Raw genomic sequence first — 27,473 nt, 5'->3', positions numbered from 1 at the left:
TATCTTTATACCTACAAATAAAAAAGAAATAAAATATCATAAATATTACATCGAGTTGAAGGCAGAAGTAAAACTTACGGAAAGAAGATAATTGATAAACAAGTTACCAGCCCTACTACAGAAATACTGTAGAATTCTATCTACATGTACAAGCATGCATCTAAAATAAATGTGGGTTTTCTACGACACAACCTTTAGCAATAAATTTTCGTACTAGCTAGTACAAGGAACTTATACGATGTCCTCATTCACAAACTGATACTATCTGTCCATCGAGCGGTCCGAATTTTGAGCCATACAAGTTTACGTGGTGAACTACGAACTAGCACCACAGTTAGTCACGATTATCGCACTTTCAGTTTCCCACGCGTTTGAACGGGAATTGGATTGCGTACGTTTTCGATGTCTAGTGAGCAAATTTTTCAATATTTTGAGAAAATGATGTCAAATTTTCTATTCTGTATTGTTTGGTAATAATGTCTTTTGCCAATGTTTAAAGTTGTAATTTTGTGTTTTTGATCGCAAAGATCGGATATTTTCGTTCCCGATTCAATTCTGAACCCTTCGCAAGGGTGCCGATTTCGCAGAACTTTGACGATAATTTTGCCTTTTGGACACTAAAATGCTTTCGATCCTTAATTTTGTTTCAACCGAGTCTTAAATTAGCAAGCACAATACGGTTGGTACCACTTTTATATACATTGATGAAATTTTAAAGATTTTTTTCAAGTTTCTAACCGGCATAAATCGTTAAGTGTGTATTTCCCATTGACATCCAAAATGGCGTAAGCCAGTCCTCAATTCGCCACTTGCACGGTTCCGCCATTATGCACTATGTGCGGGGAGAGCCTCGAACTGGCAGCATACATGAATGGGAATTGAACCAGTCATATAACATTCTGTGTAAGGTTACGTAATTCTTCCTTTCATGTATGCTGCCAGTTCGAGGCTCTCCCCGCATATAGTGCATAATGGCGGAACCGTGCAAGTGGCGAATATACATAGGTACGGCGTATATAGGACTGGCAAGCGAGTCTAACCACAGTCAAGAATCACAACAAACAGAAACAAGTTTCCGTACAACAAAACATACCGGTACCCCTGTCCGCGTTTTAGCGGTCTTCAAAAAGTTTTGAGGGCACCTACTGCACCTTATTTCTCAACTCTATGTGCAATTTTACTTGTCACTGTCAGAGTTGTCAGTTCTCAAACAGGCTAAACTTCCGAATTCGGCAAATTTCGTCTTATCTTCAGAGTGGCTTCATAATTTAATAACGGTCACTTGAAGAAAACTTACCAGAAATAGCTGTATACATTATTGGGTTATATTTAAAAATTGGAATGTGAATTCCATTTTACATCAAACATACGATTTGAAAATGTTAACAACTAATATTGAAAATAAATTTAAGCCTTTTGTTGTGCATTTTGTATAGATCTACATTATCATTTTGTATTTACATCATCAAATGAACGTCAAATATCAGTACTATGCGTTCGTAGCAACGGATAATTGATTGAAAGTCGATACATTGATTTTATAGCAGGTGCCTGATTGATAGATGGAGATTTCCCCGGCTGTCAAAACACCGGTAGCCACTGACCGGGGCAACTAAAGTTTTCTTTATTCAGAAAGAGAGAACAGTTTACCACCAAAGTGTTAAACAAGACAACAAATAAACACAAATTTATCTCGATCGGCACCGTGACATGACAAGACTGACAACCAAACTTGAACTGCTCCCCAATCCAGCAGAAAAAAAACGCCCTAAAAATGCATGTTTTTGGCCCGTATTTCCAAAAATTGACCAAATATTAAAAATTTTACTTTCATAGAGCGGTTTAATAAAATAACTCCAACCATATTCTTTCTGTATAATTTTTTTAATTAACATATTAATATAATGCTGTTTAACTTGACATCAGTGAGCCAGCTGTGGATTTCATCGAGCTGTAGCTATAGGTAAAATAACAATTCAATTTAAATGTATTTACGTTTAAAACGATTTTAAACGTATTCTTCTAAACTCCAAGCATAATTCTTTACTGATTTACATACCGTTTAACCTGAACAAGTGTGTACATTCATTGAGCTGTAGCTAGAAAAAAAAATCGAGTCATATGCGCTTTAAAATTCTTAAAATTTTAGGTAGCAGCAAAAAAGTCATAGGCCTATCTCAAAATAATAAGAATATATAGGGTGTCCCCCGCACAGTGTCTTCGACCCTATATCTTCATGGCAGGAATCGCCATGGTAGTTTAAATCCACAGCCACGATTAGCCATTTGGTTCAAACCTTTAAAGCTCTTTTAAACTAATAATTAGTCGAGGGACATAACTAAGGCTACTCACAATAGCCGGGTAATCGATCTTGGTTGTGCGTGATTAAGCTTGTATACCCCATTGAGGTCAATGGTCATCGACTTTTATACTGCCTACAGTGAGTACAGCTGCACGCTGTAGTCCATAACAGGACCAACGCAATATAAAATGGTCAAATTTTGAGTTCAAAGCGCACGGCCAATTTTCAAAGCGCATTCTAGCGACTATCATATCTGTTCAACACGTATTTCCAAGTTTATGAGACCAAATCTGGTTTCTTGAGAAAAAAATCATGACGGGAGATATTCATCATTTTCTAACCCGGTATCAGAAGATTTTCGTCTGATATCAAAATCGTGCATAGCAATTCACGTGTATCGATCCCGTGTATTCATTTTAGTGTCCCTTCTGCACCAAATAATTATTAGCCAGGCGGTGTCGGTGTGCCCCGGGTGTCCCAAAAAAGGATTTTAACACTAGGATGGTAAATAATTTTAAATATTTTTAAAACTGTTTGTATAAAGACGATTAATAATTATTTTAAATTTATATTCCACTTCAGTGGGTGGTCGATTTGTCCAGAACAAAAATTATTCTTCAACCAACAAAAGGGCTAACATTTACTTTTATCTGGTGAATAATTGAAAATTGAAAAAATCAGGCCAATCCTGAATAGAATGTCTAGATTTAAAGGAGTATTTCGTGATCCTAGCATCCTCTTTTTATGACATTTTTCAGTACATATCCACGAAAAAGCATATTCCCAAAATTTCAGTTGATTCCGATTTTGCGTTTGCGAGTTATACATGATTATGTGTATTCCTACACTTTTTTTTTTTTTTTTTTTTTTTTTTTTTTTTTTTTTTTTTTTTTTTTGGTGGCGCCCTCAGCAGGCTGCACGAACTTTCATCGAGCTCTGACAAATTTGTTGAATTTTACATGATTTTTTAGTTCTTCTACAACTTTTATGTATTCATATGAACTGTAAGTAGGCCCTACCAAGGATTATTAAATCAGGATGTGACACTTCGTAATTTGCATGTGTCCAATTCATATGTTAATAGCATATTGTTATTAAAATGATGGTCTGACCTGGCTAGAGGGCGTTAATATAATAGACGTTTGATCAAGGGACAGAGTAGTTGCCGTTTGTATCGGCTACCGAACGAAACATAATTATTATGCACATTCCGACCAGATTAGCTTTGCCAGGCAGAGTAGGCCATGACGCGTAGGCCTATGTGCCGATTGCCGAACGTACATTTTAAAGTATTTGCATAACTCTTTTGCATGAAACTGTAATTGTCATCTAAAACAGACAAACAAAAACAATATTATTTGAAGTTTTAATTTAAAAAAAATTACCCTATTTTACTACGGTAAATTAAGATGGCGGTAAATTACCATGTAAATTAAGCGGTAATTTACCGACTCACAACACTGACATGAATACAAGTTTTAGTATTATTTAATAATAGTATTTCCTCTATCGTTTGATGTACAATGGTACAGGTTGGGGGGGGGGGAAATAGTTTTGTACTTAATATGACGGTGGGGTCATAACAGTTTTAGGTCCATTAACTTGTGAGACCGGGGGTCAACAAAGTTTTGGGTTCACGAAGAGGGATAGGGGGTTAAAAAATTGTAACACGAAAAATATATTGTCCCCACCAAAGTATTTCTGAACACTCCCTAAACTTAGTTGATTTTCAGCAAATGTTATTTTTCAGTGAGTTTTGCTTTTATTCTGTGTTAAATTATGGCAAACGGAAACAATCAAAATATGATGTAGCTAGGAAACAAATACTATAATCGCTCCTGGGTGTCACCCATGCATACTTTTTGCATACCGGTAGGGGCCTATTGCCAATCACAAAGTTTGAAATTGTAATTGTTTAATGTAGGCTACTCCCTAACAGAATACGTTTATAGGCACGCTGGCGAAGTGACGTACTTAAATCGGATTAACTACCATAACAATAGATGAATACAACTTTGACTATATCGCCCGCACTCACGTTCATGCAGTAGGACCTACCGATGCATTGAACCATAGATGTCAAAGAAATGCTAATCACTCATGCACCTGTAAGATTAGTCTCTTGAAAGAACGGTATTGTTATCAATCTATTATATGATTGAAGACAGGTACATACAGACGGCTTGACGTGAGCCTATGATTTTTTTTTCTGGGGTCTTGTGGTGTACGCTGGTTATCATCGATGTTGAAGTGCCTATCATAGTTCAATGTAATAAAATGAGCCAATAGACGTGATGAATAAAGATCGGATTTTTGGATTATTAGTGGCGGTATACAATTAAATGTCAAAATTACGGTGCTTTTCTACTTTTCAACAATAATTCATACTGGCAGGCTACACCAATAAGTGTATTAGTGCAGATTGATATTTTTCGGGATACTTTTCCACAGGGAGGAAGCACATGGCAAAAACTATTGCCGCGGGTGCCATTTTGGAAGGTCACGTGATTTTTTTTGACTTCAAATACTCACTATATTTCATATCTTATGCTTGTCGTATATTTCCTTTGTATTATCGATAGTTAGTCTCAATTTCGACATTACTATATCAACAAGACATTCCATTATCAAATTAAAAGACTTTCTTGCAGAAACAAATCACTGTGGCCTGATGGGATCATAGTAGTTGACCCACTTCCGCCCGGTCTAACCTTGCTTGGGGGCGCTTTTTACTATCTTCAACAGGTTCGATTCGCTAAACTTACGACACCTTTATGTGGTGACCTCAATCACACGGGCTGAGTAAGAGTTGATGTGAATTATTCATAACCGATCGATACCTTGCCTCACTTTGTTGAGAGCAAGCCAACAAAATTTCCAAAGGTTTGCGTGGCTAAATAAAAGCCGTGAATTTAGTGTCACCCCCCTGGCCCTACTTTGTCGTACATCTAAAGACAGAGATTTTGTTTATAAATTGCTCTGATAGTGACATTTCAACTATTTTCGTCGTGATTTTCCGTATGGATTGAACTACATAGCGTTTACTGTACATTGAATTTGTTCGTGTAAACAATTGAACTTATGCCATCGTCGTATTTGTTGTATTTACATAATCATGAAACCAAAGCTATGTTATAGCAGGGATTCCCTGTTGGATATGAAACAAAAGTGCGATAAACTTTATTATACTCGTATTGACCATACCACTTGGTCTCGGTTGAAAGAACTCAATATAGCCAAACTGACAAAGCGTGGATGTCGTGGTGGAAGAAAAGGTCGACGTATCCAGGTCATCACAAACAATAGAGTTTGTCCCGCGTCATCACAAATCATGCCTGCTGAGTATAGCGTCACATATCCAAGACAACAACATCTTGTGGAAATCCCTCTTATCCCTGGTGGCACCGACAAATCTGAGAACGCTCCAAAAACGCGTTTTGGTGTGTGGAATGCACGATCTATGAAGCGCCGTGGCAAGTCAGTTTCCATCTGTGACTTAATAATCATGCACAAACTGGACATTTTAGCAATCACAGAGAGTTGGTTGACGGGAGACTCGCGTGACCATCTTTCGCTTGCCGACATAGGCAACACGCTTCCTAACTATCAAGTTTATCAAGACCCAAGAAAAGATCGTACTGGAGGTGGTATTTGTGTAATTCTTCGGAAAGGCTTCGAAGTATCTGTTAATCAAACGCCCACCTTCTCCGGGCACCTTCTCTTCTTTTGAACTCATGGACTTAACAATATCTTCAAAGATGCAACAATCATTTCGTCTTCTGACATTCTACCGACCACCCAAATCCAAGAAGAATAAAGCCAGTAGTGCGACATTCTTGAGTGAGTTCTCTACAGTTCTTGAGATGATGTCCATCGTCCAGTGTAAAGTTTTATTCGCGGGTGATTTCAATCACCACATGGATGATGAAAACGACCGTGATGCTAAGCGTATGCTTGACATTCTACAGTCGGCTGGACTTTTTCAACATGTAGTTGGCAGTACACATAAGAAAGGACACACGCTCGACTTAATAATATCTCGGGTCGCAGAGTCATTTGCAGCTAAGATCTCAATCATCCATGGCCTACCATCAGACCATTCAGCGGTAACATGTGGTGCACCAGAACGAAATTCAAATTTCGCGATATCTTTGCTAAACGAATTAATCTGCAAGAAATATTTTGTACATAAACATTATGTAGCCAGAGTATTCCAGTGATATAAAAATCTCAACTTTTTTTGAGAAAAGTGGGGGATGAAGCTGTGGATCACGAAATGCCCTTTTAAATCAAATCAAAACTATTAAAAAGTCAAATTTGTGATTCATTCCTTCCTTTCTTCCAAAATGAGTTGGGTTTTTTTTTTAGGTGGGGGGGCTCCCAAATTCTCATCTAATTATTATAATTATTTAGATTACTTGATTAATAATCATAATTAAAGACCCATTCAGTGATCCCAGCGCAAGTGTAAAAAAATTAAATTGTTTATAAATTGTTTAAAAGTGAAGGATAAGTCATAAAAATTGTCATTTGGTATTTTTGAAATGAAAAATTTGGCAAAAAACGAAGAAAACAGCAGTACTGACAAAGTTGAAGCCTCATTCAAATACATGTAGCTTATTTAGATACTCTCCTGTCAGTATCTAAATTACAGATTCGTGTAAAATGTCTTATTTTGTCTTAAATACACGGCTTTCAGCTGAACCACTTGCAGGCTTTGTTAGCACATCTATGACAATGACAAAGGTACCAAAATCTGAATTTTGATGATTTTTACGATCGTCCGGATGAGCAAATCACTGAATAGGCCTTTAATCATGATTTTTTTAAATTAAGAAGTTACAGCACGTCTAATCAATGCCTTTCTGAGATGTCTCTGTGCATGATGACCATAAAATATCCACAAGTAAATTGTTGACCCCTTTGTTTGCTGAAGCATATCTTTTATTCTAAACTACCGATTGAAGTAAATTAAGTTTATAGTTCTAGTTGATACATTCAGGCCTTTGGGTAAAAAAAATTAGATAAAGTTTACGGTACAGTTTTAAAATACCCTATGATCACTTTTACCAATTTTGTTAAATTATTTGCCACCCGAGTGTTTTAACACTGAAAAAGATCTTTTTGGGACAGTCTACACTCTCAGAAAAAAAGGTTCAACTTAGAACCTTTTTTTGTCCTGTATGCAGAACCCTAAGCAGTAATAAGGTTCTAAAAGAACCTTAAAAGTTCTATAAAGAACCATAAAGATTTAAATAGGCCTGGGGACATTCTAATTCATTCATTCAGGGACTCATCACAAAGTTTAAAAACAGTAAAACGTAGTGTTAACCCTTTTTGGTACTAAAAAATCATTTCCTTGGATGAAGAACATTTTTTTCTGGTCTACTTAGAACCTTTGAGGGTTCTTTCTTTAAGATTCCTTAAAGGTTCTTCAAGCTTAAGGTTCTACAAAGACCCTTTTTCTTGGCTACAGAACGTTTTTGGTTCTACAAAGAACCCCATTGGGTTTTCAATTGGGTTCTTTGTAATGAAATGAGGAGTGACAAGGCCACGAACTTATATAGGCACCCAGGTCCTTAAAAGACAACCACATGGTCCAATCAGTGGTATACAGCAGTAAAGAGTGAATGAGTCCTGGGGGTACAGTAAAGCTCCAGACACGTGAAATCAGATGCTTATGCACTCTGCTCTTGAAGGATGATGCGCCATTGTCAGATATGTCTCCGGCAACTCCATCTGGTAGGCTATTCCAAACGCGAGCTGCAGAGTGGATGAAGGTCCTTCCAGTAGATAGCTGTAGATATGGTTCTAGAAATTGGTTCTGTGGTACGTGAGAACATGACAAGGCATGGAAAAGCTGGAGCGGGTAACTCTTCTGACTACAAAGAGCTTTGGTAACAGTACCTTGTGGCCATAAGCTGGTGTTCATTTCGTAGAGGATTGTTGATGCAGCAACGTATCTTCTTTGATGGAGAAATGTGATGTTCAGCTCTGTATTTGTTTCCTCTTCGCTCACGCCTGTGATTTGAAGGGTATTTATATCCACCATACTGCGAACTTGAGCCTTGTAATCGGTTGCTCTGCCTCTGACATCAAGTTCGTTTGCAACTCTCCTCATAGCGCCCAGCTCCTATCCTGCTCTAGATGAGACGTTAGAAATGTGTTTGTCCAGGTTAGCTTGCTACTATTCCCAGGATCTCCAGCTCCTCCTTCTTAGCCAGTTTGATGGCACCAAACAGAAGATCTAGTTTGGTTGTATTCCTCTATCTTGATATTGTCATTTACATACATTTCCACGGCTCGAAGATCACCTTCCATCTGTCTGCCCAGATCCTCGTTTTCTCCAGGTCTCTGTTCAGGCTAGAAGTAACGGCTTCAGGGCTGTCTCTAGATGTAAAAATAAGGTGAATCATCTGTATTGGTTTTCACACTCATCACCCAGGTCATCAATGAAGACAGAGATTAAAAGTGGGTTTTTACATATCTTAAAGGAGTATTTCGTGATCCTAGCATCCTCTTTTTATGACATTTTTCAGTACATATCCACGAAAAAAGCATATTCCCAAAATTTCAGTTGATTCCGATTTTGCTTTTGCGAGTTATGCATGATTATGTGTATTACACTGCTCCATAGACAATACGTTGTAATTTCGTTCTGGTTACACCAGAACGAAGTTCAAATTTCGCGATATCTTTGGAAACGAATTAATCTGCAAGAAATATTTTGTACATAAACATTATGTAGCCAGAGTATTCCAGTGATATAAAATCTCAACTTTTTTGAGAAAAGTGGGGGATGAGGCTGTGGATCACGAAATGCCCTTTTAAATATAGAGATATTTTGCTCCACAATGCCATTTTCCCCAATGTAATAGGACATTACTAAGCGGAGATATTGAGTTCGTAAGTTATGGTATTATAAAATTGGAAATTGAGATATCGGGCTTTTAAAATATTATTGACAATGTTGAGAGTAGGAAAGACCTTGAAAAATGCCTGAAAAATACAAGATGCCAGTTTTATTCTAGTCTGAAACCATCAGACAATATTTTGAACATTTAATATCACAAATTTGCAAAAACACAAATGGAGAAAATATCACCCGGGTAGTTTTCTGGCTATTTCTACATTTACGATCCTGCCCAAAAGTGTCTGCTTTCGATATACCACGTCACAATTTTGTATTATATCGCGAATTTCAAAAAAGCAAAATTATTTGATATCAGAAGGACATTCCTCGTATTGAGAATTCAATTCGATATGTCTGATGTGCTCTCATGTACCACAAAAATACTATCGAAACGTTCATACCAGAGCCCTTAAAGGGGCATTTCGTGATCCACAGCCTCATCCCCCCACTTTTCCCCAAAAAAGTTGAGATTTTTACACCACTGGATAGCTCTGGCTACATAATGTTTATGTACCAAATATTTCTTGCAGATTAATTCGTTTAGCAAAAATATCGTTAATTTGAATTTCGTTCTGGTGCACCAGAACGAAATTACAACGCATTGTCTATGGAGCAGTGTAATACACATAATCATGCATAACTCGCAAACGCAAAATTGGAATCAACTGAAATTTTGGGAAAAAGCTTTTTTCGTGGATATCTACTGAAAAATGTCATAAAAAGAGGATGCTAGGATCACGAAATCCTCCTTTAATATAATTACTAATAGTATGTTATTTTGAAATATAATTGAATTGAATTGAATCAAATTCATTTAATTTATTGGTTCATTGAACATAACAGGTGTATAATTTCCTTTTCTGCACTTTATTCATTTATGTAAATGCTTTTGAAATAATTCTTTGACATGCGCATACAGGCTGATTGAGCCACGGTACTATATAACTCGTTGACAGGTTGGTTTATGTCAATCTTGTGGAAGAGAGAACCAAAGGATTGTCTAAATCAAGAAGCTAACGTGACAGAAAAGGTAACTGAATGTTAAGTAACGCAATCAATAATTCTTGTGTTTAATATGGATATGGCCCAAGGAAGTGATACAATTTGTTTATATTTGATTGTCTTCAGCAACATAAAATAATTATAATCTTATTTCAAGAACCATAATTTTGATAGAAATTCCACATACTGGAATTTGCTGCATTATTGCCTTCCAATGGATTTTGTTCGACAAACGACTCATTTTACTTGACCGTTTATTTACATTATTATGTTTTCAGGGTTATTAGGAGTTAAGAAAGCCTAATAATGATAATATTGGATGGCTTATTTCGCATGATACCATAACATATCGGATTCGTCATACAAATATCGAACTCGCCGTTGGCTCGTCCGATATTTTTACGACTCATCCGATATGTTATGGTATCATGCTCAGCCATCCAATATTATATCATTATCGGACCTGTCTTATATTTTTGCGTTCGTAAAAGTAACTAGAGACCAAGTAACTTTTTGGAGTTGTTCTAAACGAATACATACGAGCGTAATGCCAATATCATATTCATCAAACCATATACAGGTAATATCTCAGTCAAGATGAAGATGAACCTGGCCGTCATGGTTGTTGGTATCATGTTTTTCAACACTGCGAATTCCGAGACGGAGGACTGTATCACTCTCTGTAACCAGTGTGTTGAGGCCTCAGATACATTAGCTCATATGGGATGCGCTAAGCATTGTGAGAAACTAACGCAGAAGGATGATGGCAAATTTTCGTGCTCAAAATTAACAGGTAAATGTTTGTAATTTTGTAACAAATCCCGGTTTAGCTTTCAGTGGCGGCGGAAGCATTAGAGTCGGGGAACGAATATATTTTGTTCCGGTTTTACTCAGTGGCGTGGCTAGGGGTTGTGGCGCCCAGGGCCAAGGATACATAAGGCCGTGTAAAATTAATATTTTGGTTCTCGTCCCTCCCTCCTCAATTTCTGGGATTTGTCAGATTTTTTTTTTTTTATAGATTTTTCAATTTTTTTAGACTTTGGAATGATTTATGAAATCGTCATACATATAAATAAGTTTATTAGAGAACAAGCATCACTTCCAAGTCTTTTTGTGGTACTCTAGGGGGGGTTATCCCTCAGAATCTCACATTTGAAAAAAAAAAAGGGCCTCATCGTTTCCTCAAACACTGTTGGAGAAGACCGAAAACTACTGACAATGCTAATTTTACATTGAAAAAAACAAAAACAAAAAAAAACACCTCCCTCCCTCATCAATTCATGAAAATCCTCTGGACGAGAACCAAAACATTAATTTTATACGGCCTAATAGTGGCCGTCCCCCATTCTTGAAACAATTACGCGCGGAGTTAGACTATGCCATAGTCTATTTTTGATAAATAAAAGCATGTTATTAATGTTAATCATGATGAAAGCATTCAGTTGAACTCGAAATTATACTGATATTGATTACATCAAAATATATACTAGTATAAAATTGTTATGAAAAGGTTTATATAATTATATTAGTGACAGTAAAAGTAAAGTGTACGTACTAGGCTTATATTATTGAATGCAACATATCATACTGTCATAATGTATTGGCACTTCACTGAACAATTCTGATTTTAAAATCTGCCAGTTTATTAATCGCGAAATTCCAGGTTAAAAATAGACTATGGACTTTTAATTTTAAACGGGATTTTGAGCGGGCAAAGTCCCTAACACTCACACTGTCAATCATACTTGTTTATCAATCAAATTTAACCGCAAGCAAATACAATACGCGCTCATGCACTTATTGACGCGTTCATGCAATTACATAACACAATGGCGGCATACTTGTGTACCATGTAGTTATTAATGGTAATGATAGGTACCTGGAGGATTTTTAAAAACCATAACGAGATCTGGGCGACCAATCACAAGCCAGATCCATTTAAAGATGCATTACATCATGGCCAATTTTAGTAGGCCAGATTTACGACAATCTCCTCCATAGAAGCTCATAGACAGCCGTGTTAAGCATCTCTGACCGCAATCCAAAGTCAGTAGTCCACTTGGGGAGCTAACAAACAGAGGGTGTAGGGTGACTGAAAAGATCAGATGTGAAAATCTATCAATTGTGCACACATTAATTAAATCAGAGTTTTAAGCTTAAATACAATATCCAGAGTATATGCAGAATGGGCAAGTGGACTACGGGGTAGTCTAGCGCGGAGTGCGCGAAAATTTGCACCAATACAAGTAAAGAGATTTTGGTTATAATGAAGTTCACTGAATTTCGGTCTTAAAGTGATCTTTCAAATAAGTATTTGTGCCGAAATGCGCGGCAATCGTGACTTTCATCGCTTGGAGGGGCGCAGAATCGATGCTGAATTGGTCAATTCGGCGCCAGTGGTTTTACTGGGTTTTTTTTGAGCGCGCAAAATTTCAATTTCAGACCATGTTAGGTCCAAAAGAGGTGTGTTTTGCTATTTTGTGATTTGTGAGCCCAAAACACGGGGGTTTTCAGAGTAAAAAGACAAATGTACAGGGCAATTATTGCTTTATTTTTTCTTCTGTTTTGATTTTTAGGGGTCCCCCTTGTAAAACTTTAGGGGGGGGGCGTGTCCTCACCACTTCCGCCGCCCATGTTAGCTTTCCAATATCAGATTCCTTACTAAAGGCAAACCAGGAAACAAACAAGCAAGTAAACAAATAAAATGCTATGATGATTGAGTGTAATTCAGACAGTTCATAATAATAATCTGTTCACATTTTGCCATAACATGTTTAATCTGAGGCTATGGACGGTAGAAGGAAACATTTGTTGGCAATATTCGCTTGTATTACCCAACGCTTGTATTACACACCTTTCCAGGCTTGATAAACTGCAAAATACTGCTGGGAAGGTCATACTTGGCCTTCCACGTAGATTTCCCACTGATGTTTTATTACAAATGCTAGACTGGAAAAAACTATCTGATCGGCCATCGGCGTTCAACACATCTCAACATTTTGGTATACAAAAGCCTTGCTCAAAAACTTCCTTCCAATTTGTGCAATATTTTCAACTCAGTTTCTGACAGTCATATTTATAGTACGAGAGCTGACTCTCAAGGAAATCTGGTTCAAATTTTATGTAGAAACAACTCAGATGAAAGAAAATTTATCTCTAGGGGGTGGTAACTTTTAATAATCTGCCTGTCATGGCCAAACAACCTCTTCCTGCTAGTGTTTCAATTTTCAAACAGATTATTTCTTAACACTTGCTTTTTACACTTGTATATTAATAATGTATTGTTGTATTTTGCTTTATTTCTTTATGTACTTTTAAGAATTTGTATATTTCATATGTAATGTTTCGACCTTTTGATGTATTTTGTTTGACCCCTGGGCACCCATGGAAAACAGCGTTTCACCGATTGGGTATCCCCAGGCTAAAGAAGATACAATAAATAAATAATAAATTCTTTCCTACCTCTCCCATCCATCTATCCTCGCTCTCTCAAACTTCACCCCTCCTATGTGTTAAATATACACAATATGAAGACCACAGATTGAAATTGTCTTGTGCTTCCACCAGCGGGATCATCATGTCTTGGGAGTTTCGACCCTCTTACAATCAAAACTCCCTCGAGATGGGGGCCGGCAGTGAAAAAACACCACTGTCCGCTGGTGAGCTACTAATAAAACTAAAATTATGCTTCTAGCCTCTGTTGTTAAATAGATCATCTGCTTCTCAGATAATGTATCGGGCACAGACCAGCCAACCAAAAGAAGAGACCAAGCACCAGTTAGCACCCATACTATGTCAGCTTGACAAAGCAAGACGCTTTGCCCATATGGGGTTACGCCATCACCGTCAAGAGGGGGATCTGTGTTGTATATAATTATGTATCCCCAGATGACCAAACTAGTATGTAGTAAGCAGACGAGATCCGGCGCCTCTAATCCTACCAAGCAGCTAACTGGAGTTGATATTAAGAAATGAGAACAAATAAAAGATGTGGCTAGCTGACCTGCCTGATCTGGCTGAGGATACTGATGGTGCACTCCTCTGAATGTACTTGGACCACACCCACAACGATCCTGATTCTACAGCCTCTGACGCTGCCCTGCTAACTGACTTTATCCCTCTTCTGTTGAAGTCTAGATCTCGCAAACACTTTTGGAAAGACTGTGCAACAAAACCACGGCAGCCGACTTCGAAGGAGTAGCAAGAAGCCTTCCACCCTCTATCCTTGCATGCTGCTCTCAATTCCGAATACTTGGTCAATTTCTCTCATGAGTTTCATCGATGTTGTCTTCCCAATGTCTTTCCAATTATCACTTCCTTTCCAGCCTCTGGCCATATGACAATATCTGGACGCAATGCAGTTGTCAATATCTCTACTGGAAATCCTCCTTTGCCATCCAGATCATCCCTAATACACCAGTCGTTTGCTGAAGAAAGGGTGCTCGATCTTGAACTATACCTGTATGACCTGGACTGAGACGCCTTCTTCACAAATAATATGTAGTGCTTGATGTTAGTTGGAGCTTGTGAAACATTATGCTGATCAAATTGCAGCTTGACTGCCTCCACTATCACTCCGAGTACGTTGTTATGACTCCAGGAGTACATACCACTTGCAAGAGCCGGTATACATGCACTCGGATTATGTTGCAAAGTACCCTTCTTTCCACACATGCTACAACAGTCTGTCTTGTCCTCACACCAGGCGCTCAGGTTGACTGGTGTTGGTAATAGATCATATGTTGACCTGCACAGAATTGAGATGCGAAGAGGTTCCACCTACCAAACCACGCTCCAGGACATGTTGCGTTAACACTCTCCCACCGTGTCCAAGCGCCTTGTTTAGCTTGACCTACTGTTGTAGCCAGTCTCCTCTCCTCTTCTGCCTCTCTGATCTCCTGCGAAACCAGCTCTCGGCTTATCTGAAGAAGACGACCACCATTTGTGCATAGTCCAACCAAGCCCCTGACAGCCTAGCTGGGTAGCACCAACCATCTCCTATAATACCCTACTACTCCCTTTCCGAGACACTCACATTTCCCCCGTCCCCAGTGGCGTTGCCAGGAGTTTTCTTTCAGGAGGGCATGGGGAGGCGATTTTCAAGGGGGAAATATTTGACGAAAATTGACCAAAAAAAGAGGTCTAAAACATGTCCTATGGGGCAGCTGTCCCACCCATTGGCTACGCCACTGCACCTCCCTGTCCTCTTCCAATGCCATCCCTCTCCTGTTCTAACCCCTTTCTTACGAGACGCAACCTGTGACATGTTCTATTTAAAATATGTGCAGCTGCTATACTCTTCCCAGTGGTAGATACTGCTAGTCCAGTAAAAACAAGCCATTTATACTTAATCCCCTTGCCGTTGAAGTCCCCACAGAACGCCATTTCGGAATGTGAAGTTTTACTGCATGATCACACACAAAAGTATACACCATGTATACTAAGCTTGACGCGCAACAGAAAACAAAACACCTAATTCAATAACTAATTTTCAGTAACATGTGGCATGTTTTTTATCCAAACCAAAAGAGGTTTCTAATAGAAATAGATGGATGCGTTCCTGTCGACTTCTAGAGGCTTTCATGGCAGAGTAGTTTTGATATTCCTCTCGAAGTTGACGTTTGTCCTTTTGAACCGCATTTCGCAAACTGTCTGTTATATTTGCCCTGTGCCATTGAAACCATTGAATGCCAATTTCGGTATTTGAGAAGTGAAATAAGTATCTTGTTACATGCTGATATCATCATTGCGGGTATTTATACAAACTTGCATCTTGAATAATTTGAACGAATATTTATTTTATTTTCAGCACTGGATAAGGGCAATCCTTCCCTTGAAGACGAGATCAATGCATTTCATGCGAGAATATCAGAATTGGTTGCAAGCGGTGACTATTCTGCTCTTGTTGAAGAGTTATACGCTGATGGCTGCGTATTAGCTATGAATGGACAAGCACCTACATTTGGCAAAGAAGGTAAATACAAATTATTTAATAGGAATCATTTTGAATTACTTGACATCTCAATTACAATACAAGACTGTAATACACACAATATTTTACCACATACAATATTAAAAAAACCGCGGAAACAATGATTTATAAGGTTTGCCAGGCTCGTTTTTGAAACTTTATGCATACTTATGGCATCATATATTTTTGTTCAGATATGACACAGTCTTGACTCGATTGGAGTGAAAGCAATTCCATAAATCGGGCAATATAATGCTTTAAAAAGTGTGTATTGCCCTTAAAGCTCCAACGTGAGGATCGATAGTTCGATATATTTAAAAAAATATTTTGCCACATACAATATTAATAAAATACGATGGTAAACAATGATTTATAAGGTTTGTCAGGCTCGTTTATAAATACGTCAGAATTGTAAGATAGAAATAATTATTACAAACAGGCAAAATATATGCACATTTTTATACCAAATAATATGGCATCATATAATTTTGTTCAGATATGACACAGTCTTGGTTCGATTGGAGTGAAAGCAATTCCGTAAATCGGGTATTATACACGTCTACTGTATTCGGTGAGAATAACGGAAAAGTTTGGGAAGATGGTATCATAAATAGCTACAAGGACGATGCCCTCGTTGGTTCACTTCGGTAAGCATGAGACTATCTCAATAAACAAATAGAACGGCAAAAAACACAAAAAAAACCAAAAAAACAAAACAAACCACTCACTCTTTTCTCATTCTTAAAAAGTGGACATAATGCCAGGTCATCGCAACGCGGGCGTAGGGTGTAGGGGTGCGAAACCCAGGCCCGGCCCTTCTCCCTAAAAAGGAGAAGGGAAGGCAAGGGATGGTAAGGAGGGAGGGAAGGGAAGGGAAGGGAAGGGAAGAGAAGGGAAGAGAAGACCCAGCAAATACAAAACTATTTTTAAAACATTTTAAACTTGTTATATTTCGGGTTTTGGTTCAAATAAAATTATTCAATTTTTTTTTTGATATTTAGTGATTATTTTAGCCATTGCTTGAAGGCGGGTCCTTGGCCCAAAAGCCTGTGACAATTACTACGGGCCCGCCGATACGCAGGGCCAGTCACCAAAGTCAGTATATAACGACCGACTACATGCTGACTTCAACATCAATCTATACAAGTCATGCTTTAGTAATTGTGAGTCTCAGACCCTGGGGGGCACTTCCATGACAGATATGCATCATGTGCCTCGGGATAGACCCCCTTTTTCAAACCGGCTTGTACCCAATGACCCCCTTTTTTGTGTTATGGTCCTGCATATTACCCAATGACCCCCTTAAAAAAATTCATGTACTCAATGACCCCCTTTTTCTATTTCCTGCTATACCCAATGACCCCCCTTTTAATTCCCAAATTTAGGTGGTATTTGTGTTCTCCTCCAGAAATAATGAAATTTTTCACATTTCCAAGTTGGCCAAGTTGTTTTTACGCAGTTTGGTACTTATTTATGTGTACTTAATGATACTCTTTTGGCAATCCTGTACTCAATGACTCCCATTTTACTTTTTGTTACCCCAATGACCATCCTTTTTTCAAAGCAGTACCGAATGACCCCATTTTTATTCAGGTTGTGTACTGAATGACCCCATATTTTTGTAATTGTACATTTGACCTGAATGCCCCCTACTTTTAACATGGCCGAGGCACATCCCTGCCATTTCGGATAGGGAGTGCCCCCCCCCCGGGCCCGGGGGGTCTCAGACCCTAAATTAACCATATTATTTTGCCTAATTTGACATTAATTCGCGCATATTCATCCATTTAAACAAAGCCATTCTGTGAGCAGATCAGCGAAACGGCCTTCTTGGAAATTTCTTTTTTCAGTAAAAACTAAGCCATAATTCCAACTTTTCAAGTAATATCATGAGTGCTAGGGTATAAGGTATAGCTCCTGTGATGTCTCGTGAGCTTTCGGGGACTCTCGAACCTGGGCTTTCGCCAAGGGATTTGTTCCCAAAGGCATACCGTCTGGGGGCTGGAGGGGTGTTGTGGCTCGATATACCGGCTCAAAAGTGACCAAAAATTGCAATGTGCATCAACATTATTTTGGCCCGGTTTTACATTGTTTTGGGACTTTGAAAATATCATCATCAAGACACAAATATTTCGCATACTTCGCGGTTCTTTCGGTTCTTATCGTACAAGCAGTCGCAATGAGTGACAGAAAATAATATCACACATAATCAAACGCCAGTAGTGTTTGTACAACACACTATTATGTATTCAATTAACTTTGATAAATTTGACCAAGTACGGAATTTTCTGTTCAAGTGATCTTTGGATCGAGCCATTATTTTATCCTAGCAAAAACACAAAACGTTTTCGACATCATTCGCAAAAGGTTATAAAAAGGTTGTCAGAAAATATTTAAATGTCGGGTTATACATTTATAAAGGGTATATTAAGAGTATAAAACGGTTTCATAACCTTGAAAAGATTTTCTGATAATCTACTGGCCAGCACACACATAAGGTTTTACAGAAAACGTTAAAATGTCGGGTTATATAAAGAGTATAAAAACGGTTTAATAACATTCCAAAAACATTTGTGAAAACTTGATACAAAACATTCTATATTTTCTATATTCTATGTTATTTAGGGGTTGAAAAAATATTTTGGGAAAAATGTTTGCCCAAAATATTTGCAATAACTTTTTAAAAACGTTTTCATGACCTTTAACTCGACGATTAAATGTTATTAAAACGTTTGTAAAAAGCATTTTAAGAACATTTCTATGTTTGCTGGGTGCAAATATTTTAACATAATGTTATATAAGAGTTGACAAAATATTTAGCGAAAAATGTTTGCAAAAATAGCTTACAAGAACATTTTGAACACATTTTAAAAATATTGTTGTAGTGTGTTTTCATACAAAACGTTTTAAAACGTTTTCATGACCTTTATATAACCCGACATTTTTATATAACCCGACATTTAAATGTTATTAAAACGTTTTGAAAAAACATTCTAAGAACATTTCTGTGTTTGCTGGGTGCAAATATATTAACATAATGTTATTTAAGTGTTGATAGAATATTTGGCAAAAACATGTTTGCAAAAATAGTTTACAATAACATTTTGAAAACATTTTAAAAATATTGCTGTAGTGTGTTTTCATACAAGACGTTTTAAAACTTTTTCATGACCTTTATATAACACGACATTTTAATGTTATTAAAACGTTTTTACCTAAACCAAAGCCAAACTATAACTTATTTAAAACGTTTTTAGAACGTTTTTGTGTTTGCTGGGTAGTGCATAACAATACAGTGCAATGCCTTCTTGAGTACAATTCTTGAGTGTAAAACATTTGATCAGGTTGATAGTGGTCTATTTTCCGCATTCCTAATAATTGGGAAGTTCACACTGGTACGTCAACCTTTTTTTGTTGATGTAAGGGTCAAAAATTAACACTGGAAACCCCGTAGAAGATCGTGTGAATAATGAGTGAGTTACCCCTTTTTTGACAAATTAAGACATGACGAAACCAAAAGATGATGGAGATATCAGCCTTTTAAGGCTATCTATATAGATAGTACTCTCTAGCTCCTTAATTCATGAGAACATTGTGGTTTTTTTGTAGGTATATGTATGTTTACAAACGCGTTAATGGAACTCTGCGCCTATTCATCGAAATATTGTTCTAAGGAAATAAAAAAAGCAGCAACTTCATCCTCTGCTTTATTCTCCAGACGAGACGGCATGGCTTTCGTAATCGTAATAGTATTTAATAGTATGACTAATAAAAATTAAGGAAATGAATTATGGAACACTAATTTAGTAAGTGACCTATTAGGGGCTGGCATTTTCTTCGGATGGGGTCATGATTAGACATAAATATTTGATAACTGTTGGAAGACAAAATGGTTGAACAATAGAATGATAGTAATCGTCATGTTCTTGTGAACTTTATTATGTTGTTGTGGCAATATATTTTATATTCGCTGTCGAAGTGACGTAATAATCGGATTAACTAGAACGAGTAACTTTCTCGCTATTTATTAACATTGAAAATGGAGTTAGCTATACTCCCTACTCCCAGTTCGCCTGTTTTGGTTTTATATAATTATATTTGCGGGCGGATTGAAGAAGATGTGGTAAGAAATAAATTATGTAAATAAGAATAAATTGTGGTTTTAAATTGTGAAATTGATGCATGCTTGTCTGAGTCTGAAAGCCTAATTAGTCTTCGATCGAACCTCTGGTTCTGCGTGGTGAACTTTATTCTAGCACCCATACCAATTCCAAGTCTTCGATATAGAGCCGGTGGACGTAGTGACTCGCTGAGAGGAACTTACCAAGATGTATCTATCCATATACGGCGAGCAAAAATAAACGAATTTGTTGTAAAAGTGTATTCATTTTCCAAAAAACAAAATGGAAAAAAACTGATGTATTATTTTGTAAAAGTTGGGTTTTTTCCCAAAATAAAAACACCTCGAGATAGAAAAATATTATTCCCATGTGTCCTGCGTGCGAGTCTATTTAATGACAAATGCAAGTGATTTAATCAAATCAATACAGAATTGATCTCAATTGACAATTGTATTTGAAGTGGTTTGGTAGGTTATTCACTTGCTTTAATCCGCTGGAGTTTATTCACCCCGTGACCATTGTTATTCAAATGATTAATGAATAATGCAAATTATATAGAGTTGGACTACAATCTGGTTCAACACCATGAAATTTATATCTTAGAAAAATGTGAGTATAAGCAGATATTTGAAAGACCTAGTAACGTTGTGTCCAATGGTGCTCCCCATTATGGGTAGGTCACAGTAAGGCTTTGCACCCCCAGCCTCTTGACTTGTAATGAGTACCGCAGGTTAGTTTGCGAAGCTCCCCTGGTCGGGTAGTATCCCGGGGGTTCTTGCCTAGCAGCTAATTTGCATGGACCGTTGAGCGTTTTTGGGTTGGGCAAGGATAAAGGCAGATTCCCTTCTAAAAACCAATGGCAAGTTTATATACATGTACTGAGTTTACATTCAACGAAACTGTTACTTTTTATTTATGAATATTTACTTCGTTATGCTAATTAAAATTTAATTTGCATAAATCTAACTGAGCATCAGTGGTGTTATATGAATTACTGTTATACGGACTGCAGGAGCCCTCTATAATTTTCTCTTGCCATGTAACATTTGCATTTAAATCGAGCTGTAAATGCATTTTCCCCAAAATTCTATCTGAGACTAGTAACCAACTCAGATTCTACATGTATGTTGTGATCCTTTCCATAGTGTTTCTAGAATGTCCATGGTATTCCGTTTGTTTAGCTCGCTGCCCGAGACCGTTATCTTGAGCTATTGTGTTGATAACGGTCTCTGGGCAGCTAGCTACCTCCATTACTCTAGGTAATGGTCGAGGCAACGAACCTCAAACAAAAGGAATACAATGGATAATCTGTGAATAGAAAAGGGCTAGACGTATATTGTAAGATAAACGGTTCAAAACAGACCATTACCATAGATAATCGGTGTCTTGGTGAGGTATGGTTCGCATGTTAGTCGCTCGGGGTCGCCGCTCCGAGCGACTAACATGCTCACCATACCTCAACAAGACACCGATTATCTATGGTAATGGTCTGTTTCTCACCCTTTATCTACTACGAAGTTATACCTGTCCTGGTACCAACCTCGCCGCCTGGTTAATATAAAAATGTTTAACGAGTCCTTTTCCCCAAAGTTCATTATCAGAATAGATGTCCAGAATAATGTTCCACAATCAAGATATCGGTTAATATATATAACAAACAGTTTTTTATCATACAAAATTTGCCAAAATGTTTAACCAAAACGGGCTTCTAAATTTCAATCGGTACTGCATATGGTTCTGATAAATGGCGATATAAACCTAAATAATTCATGAGAACATTGTGTTTTGTCTTTTTGCAGGGATATGTTTGTTCACAAACGCGTTAAGGGGTGGGGTATGAACGTTTGGACAGTATTTATTGTGGGAAATTAGAGCACATCAGACATATCGAATTGCATTCGGAATACGAAGAATGTCCTTCTGATATCAAATAATTTGATTTTTTGAAATTCGCAATGTAATACTTAATGTGTATGTATGTGGGATGAAAAGCCAACGATCAATTAAAAATTGTGACCTTTCGTATTGAAGATATGGATTTTTTCCCCAAAACACCAAAAAAAAAAGAAGGTCTTTTTGGGAAAAAATCCATATCTTCAATATGAAAGGTCAAAATTTTCAACTGATCGTCGGCTTTTCCTCCCATCTACATACACTTTAAGGATATGTCATTAGATTTATAAAATTTACTTCGAGGATTGTTATATATCAAAAATGTGAAAAATATCAAATTTTAATATATAATTTGTCATAAAATTTGTATTATATCGTGAATTTCAAAAAATGAAAATTATTTGATACCAGAAAGACATTCTTCGTATTCAGAATGCAATTCGATATGTCTGATGTGCTCTCGACATACTATTCTAAGGAAAAAACAACAAGTTCTTCTTCGTCTTATTCTCCGGACGAGACGGCATTTCTTTTGTAATCTTTATCGTATTCAAAAGGATGATTAATATTTCGGGCAAATGCAATAGAGGCCTTGGCTCGTTTTATCTTTTCAGTTTCCGTAAGTCTATTGTTCAGATACGAAAACGCAAGGGATTTAGTAAGTTTACTGTAACATGACTTCATTGTTAACTTTGAAGTACCAATCAGCTTATTTCAAAAGAGGCAGTTGCTTATGTCAATAAAAGCGGGAGAGACAACACCGCTGTTTTTAATGGCCTAGCGCCCTCTCGTCTTTGATGCATGCCAATCCGAATGACAAAGTCCACTTTTTTCTGTAAAAACGTTGAAAATAAGCTCTAAAATCACAAAAGGCCCGCTTATGAGCATATCGCACCCCAATGCACTTGTGCAGGGCCACAGTGTCGCCCTTCCCTCGTATCAATGTCTATCTCCTATTATGCTTCCTCCTGCCCCCCCATGATCAGTCTCCCCCCTCCCTCCCCGGTCCCCCGGTCCCTACTCTCTCCTCTCGAGTTCTTCTCTTTCTAGTCTTTCCGTCTCTCCCTCTCCTCTCTTTCTTCCTCACCCCCTCCCACTCTCGCTTGTTCAGTCTCAACTTAAGTATCTCCTCCCTCCTCCCCTCGCGAAATTTATCAGTATGATCCATGACTGAAAATAAGCTCTGCAAAAATAAACATTTAAAATAAACCTGAGTCTTGCATATAGGCCCAACCAATTATCAGATTAGCTTGCCATGAATAGAATAAATTATCTTTGCTCCAATGCAATTCTTTTGTATTGCATTTCAATATAAAACATGATTACTAAATCACCACTTGTACGCGCCTCATTGGGAGATATTTGACTATTTTAGACGCTCGTTTCATCGCCAATATGAAAGACTTTTGCTTATAACTTGGCAACATGGTTAGTATATATTTCAATGCAAGACTTTTTTACGAGCCACTTACGTCTAGGCGTAAGTGCATATACACCAAACACAAGTCAATTGAAGCCGTACAATTTACCGCGAATTTAGGACCGTAAAATTTAGACTCTTCTTTTGTCTAGATTGGCACCCAACCGCACATCTCAAGGTTTTATGTAAAATATCAATATAACTTACCAAAACGAAAACTGAAATTCACGAGCTTCAAATTTTCAGTAACTAACAAAAGGCTAGAATAAAAGATTGGTCATACCTGGGAGACTACCACTTCAGAATAACAATGACTTACAAAAACTATTACGGATACGGAAACAGAAACTGAAAAGATAAAACGACGGCTTGCCTGTGACGTATCATCACGTAAATATGGCGGACTACTCAAATGCATTCAACAAAAGCATGATTACAATCTACCGTGACAGTTCGTCTCACACACATAACCAGGGCCATGACACTCTATTCACGTGGTTTCTTTTCCAACGCTAAAAGATTACGAATTTTGGTGGTTTGTAAATGAAAAGTGTCCGCACTATCGATTGATTACGTAACTGTTATGAATAATTTATTAGTTTTTCAATGCAATCGCCTCGACCCATTAATACATATTATCTGTATTTATCAAAGTACTTGGAATAGCAATCTGGTGAGTTCACTGAACTACGCCCAAATACTGATGGAGTTTTAATGGCGCTAATCCTCTCCATACACAGATGAACAAATACAATAGGAGAAGGTCAACACATATGACCTCCTATATGAATACAATAGGAGAAGGTCAACACATATGACCTCCTATATGACATGTTATATGAGATGTACAACAACCTGAATATCATAAAGATCAGTGTTCGTTTGTGCATATGAACTGCATATTTACAATACTAAATATTACTCGTTATATATTATGTCAAATATTGGTATTATGACAACACGGTATATACATTGTATATAAAACGACTAATAGATCCTACTATCATGGCGTCAGGTCATTGGTTCATCATATCCCGTATGTTTCTTAAAATTCATTCATATTTGAGACAAATTTCTGTGCCCATTTTATAGGCGTACAGGTGGATCCGTTTTTTTTTTTGTCATTTTCATTTCTTTTTGATGAAAGAATTAAGGTTTTCCACTGCACGGAGGCCACTATGTGATACTAATTTAATGCTGTTTGTAAATGAATGCGGATTCCCGGTTGTTGTTTTTCCAAGGTGTGACAACTGTCCACCCATCCAGACAACATCATCACATAATAAAACGTCTGTATTTGTACGATGAGTAAATATTAAACTGAACTTTGCCTTGGAACATTGTGTAAGACGGTGTAAGATTTTGTGGGCGCCCTCAACCTTATTATCCTCTTTGTATCCGTAAATGACATGGCATAGACTGTGTGAATTCTATGAAGACTACTTATACATGGGGTCATATCCATGGACACAAGTAACGATAATTGACAACACGATACGCGACTGTATTTAGGGAGGCTAACCACTAATAATTAATAATGCCGGGTAGGGCCTACTCCTGGGCGACTCGTGTGGGCAAGGACGCTTAGGACGGTGACCAAATGAGTCTCAAATTTCACCGGGGAGGGGGAGGGCACTCAAGTATGATAATGTAGGCCTATACGCATGTGTGGCCAACTTTTTAAACACCCCCTAAAACGAGTTTTACCCTACCAGCAAATTTAGGATCAATAGGCCTAAGCTAACTTAATACACTAAAGGAAGTTTTGGATGAGAAAACGGACATTTTGATGAGAAACGGCCAAAATGGTGAGAATTTAAATTTTCTCATTCTTTTGGATGAGAAACTTCCTGGTGTGTGTGTCAATCATTATGGTCTTATTAAAATCCGGGACTTTGGTTGACCTGTGCTAGACTCCAGCACATGTTAATGACGCAAAGACAGTTGTGGTAACACCATGGTCGCAGACCTGCAAAAAAGCTCAAAAACAGATAGTAATGAAACCAGTTTTTATTTTCCTTGCTCTAGGGAGTTCACAGAGAAGGTGTTTCTAGTACAATGCAGCGTCGGACTCTAGCTGAGAGCGTAGCCTGAGTCCAAACGGACTCCAAGAAGGGCTCTCCATACACAAATGAACAAACACAAAGGAAAGTAGTCTCCTCCGTGACCAGCTTGATTTCGATGGAGCGAAACCAAATTGGCTGCAGAGGAGACGGGTAATTTTGCCATGCAAATGAGGTGAGTGCCCTCTCAAGAATAACTACTCTCTGACATAACCCTGCACTACGATCAAATAGGTTGATGACAACATTTGATTGAATGGACGGCACTCCGCCATAACTACGGTGAAGGACACCGGTTCAAATCCTTTGTTTGGATCCAATCGATAAAATGATGCAGGGCCTCTATTGAATTTAATAATTATGTAATACCAGCTGCAACTTGTGTATCACATCCGTTCCGGGTTCAAACCCCATTGTGGTATTCTATTGTTTAGCGGGTATAGAGGGTAATGCATCATTTACTTTGAATGAGCGGTCTCACACATATTTTGTCTGAGGATAGCTGGATCAACCTCCTCTTCCTTACATCTTCTCTGGTAATACCAATTTCAGTGAGTGACCTGTTAAATGTTCGCCATGGTCGTGGGAACATGAATTGTAGATTATTCATTTCATGTGATATGCAAAGCATGCTATAAAATTATGCACGCCCGGACAATTATTATTGTGCACTGTAAACATTGGTAAAACTATATTTCATATTGTATGTGACAAACCCAGAAATATTATTACTCACGGCTTGAGCTTTCGCCATCGAGACTGATGGCTTGATCACAACAGTCACTGTTGTGATCTGGTCCACTGCATTTCCCGCGCGTTGGATGCACTCTCACTCCTAGGGTTGAAGGTTGTTTTAAGCAGTGGATCATACACGTGATTCCAGGCGGCGAATGGCATGATCGAGCCGGCAACTTGTGAAACCGCCCGGCCGTATGGCATTTTCCACATACTTGGTTAGTTTTGTGGGGTTCATTATCGAACCCCAACGGTTTTAGCTTGTATTTATATTATTTATTAACATAGGCCTATTTGTTTGTGATATTTCAAGCGTTTTAAAATCCCGGTTTAAAATTTCAAAATAATCCCATTCAAATACACGGTTGACGATGAAAATGTACTGAATTTAGAGGATGCAATGCGACAACCTGCGTGATTCGTCGCGGGTGATCGTTTTAGCCCCCTTTGTCTTTGTCCAGAATTTGTCCAGGTTTGTCTTCATCTGTTGTTTCACTCTGTCTAGCGCCCATTTGGGGTCCTGAGCCGCATTCTGAAAGAGCATTTCTGATTTTATTTCCTCCTCTTTTTTGTCCATTTCTTCAGTTACTCAGTTACTATATTGTCTTTTCTGTCCATGAGTGTTCTGATGACACCAAGTTTTTGATGGAGAGGATGTTGGGATTGGAAGTTAGGTACTGGTCGGTATGCGTTTTCTTACGATACACTAGCAACTTTACAGACATATCTTCCTTGCGCACGATTAAGGTGTCGAAGAATGAGATTTTCCCTTGATCTTCCTCTTCATGTGTAAACTTGATGCTGCCAGTTGGATCGATAGTGTTTAAATGTTCGGTCAGTTTTTGTGTGCTGTCCTTTTGAATGATCTCCAACACATCATCCACATATCTCCTCCAAAATTTGGGTTTACAATCAATCGGCGCTGTCATGGTGACCTCTTTCTCCAGCCACTCCATGAACAGATGAAAAGATTGGCAACAATGGCGCTAACCGGGCTACCCATAGCCGCTCCAAAAATTTTGAGAGCGAGTATGGACAGGAAAACATATGGAT

The 27,473-nt window shown here is 37.9% G+C and overlaps 2 protein-coding genes across 2 annotated transcripts; one reads left to right on the top strand and one right to left on the bottom strand.

Annotated features, from left to right (window-relative positions):
• The first annotated feature begins 10,819 nt into the window (after positions 1 to 10,819).
• On the top strand, positions 10,820 to 20,116 carry LOC140147646 (uncharacterized). The gene is made up of 4 exons (XM_072169417.1): positions 10,820 to 11,010; positions 16,027 to 16,191; positions 16,685 to 16,835; positions 19,798 to 20,116. The coding sequence occupies exons 1-4, from the start codon at positions 10,821 to 10,823 to the stop codon at positions 19,859 to 19,861; spliced, it is 570 nt and encodes a 189-aa protein (XP_072025518.1). The 5' UTR covers position 10,820; the 3' UTR covers positions 19,862 to 20,116.
• Positions 20,117 to 27,016: 6,900 nt separating this feature from the next.
• Positions 27,017 to 27,349, bottom strand: LOC140147107 (uncharacterized). The gene has a single exon (XM_072168883.1). The coding sequence runs from the start codon at positions 27,347 to 27,349 to the stop codon at positions 27,017 to 27,019; it is 333 nt and encodes a 110-aa protein (XP_072024984.1).
• Positions 27,350 to 27,473: the final 124 nt, after the last annotated feature.

Source organism: Amphiura filiformis, chromosome 3 (assembly GCF_039555335.1).
Source record: "Amphiura filiformis chromosome 3, Afil_fr2py, whole genome shotgun sequence".
Taxonomy (NCBI): Eukaryota; Metazoa; Echinodermata; class Ophiuroidea; order Amphilepidida; family Amphiuridae; genus Amphiura; species Amphiura filiformis.
The sequence above is the reverse complement of the archived record's forward strand: the minus strand, read 5'-3'. Positions and strand labels throughout refer to the sequence as shown.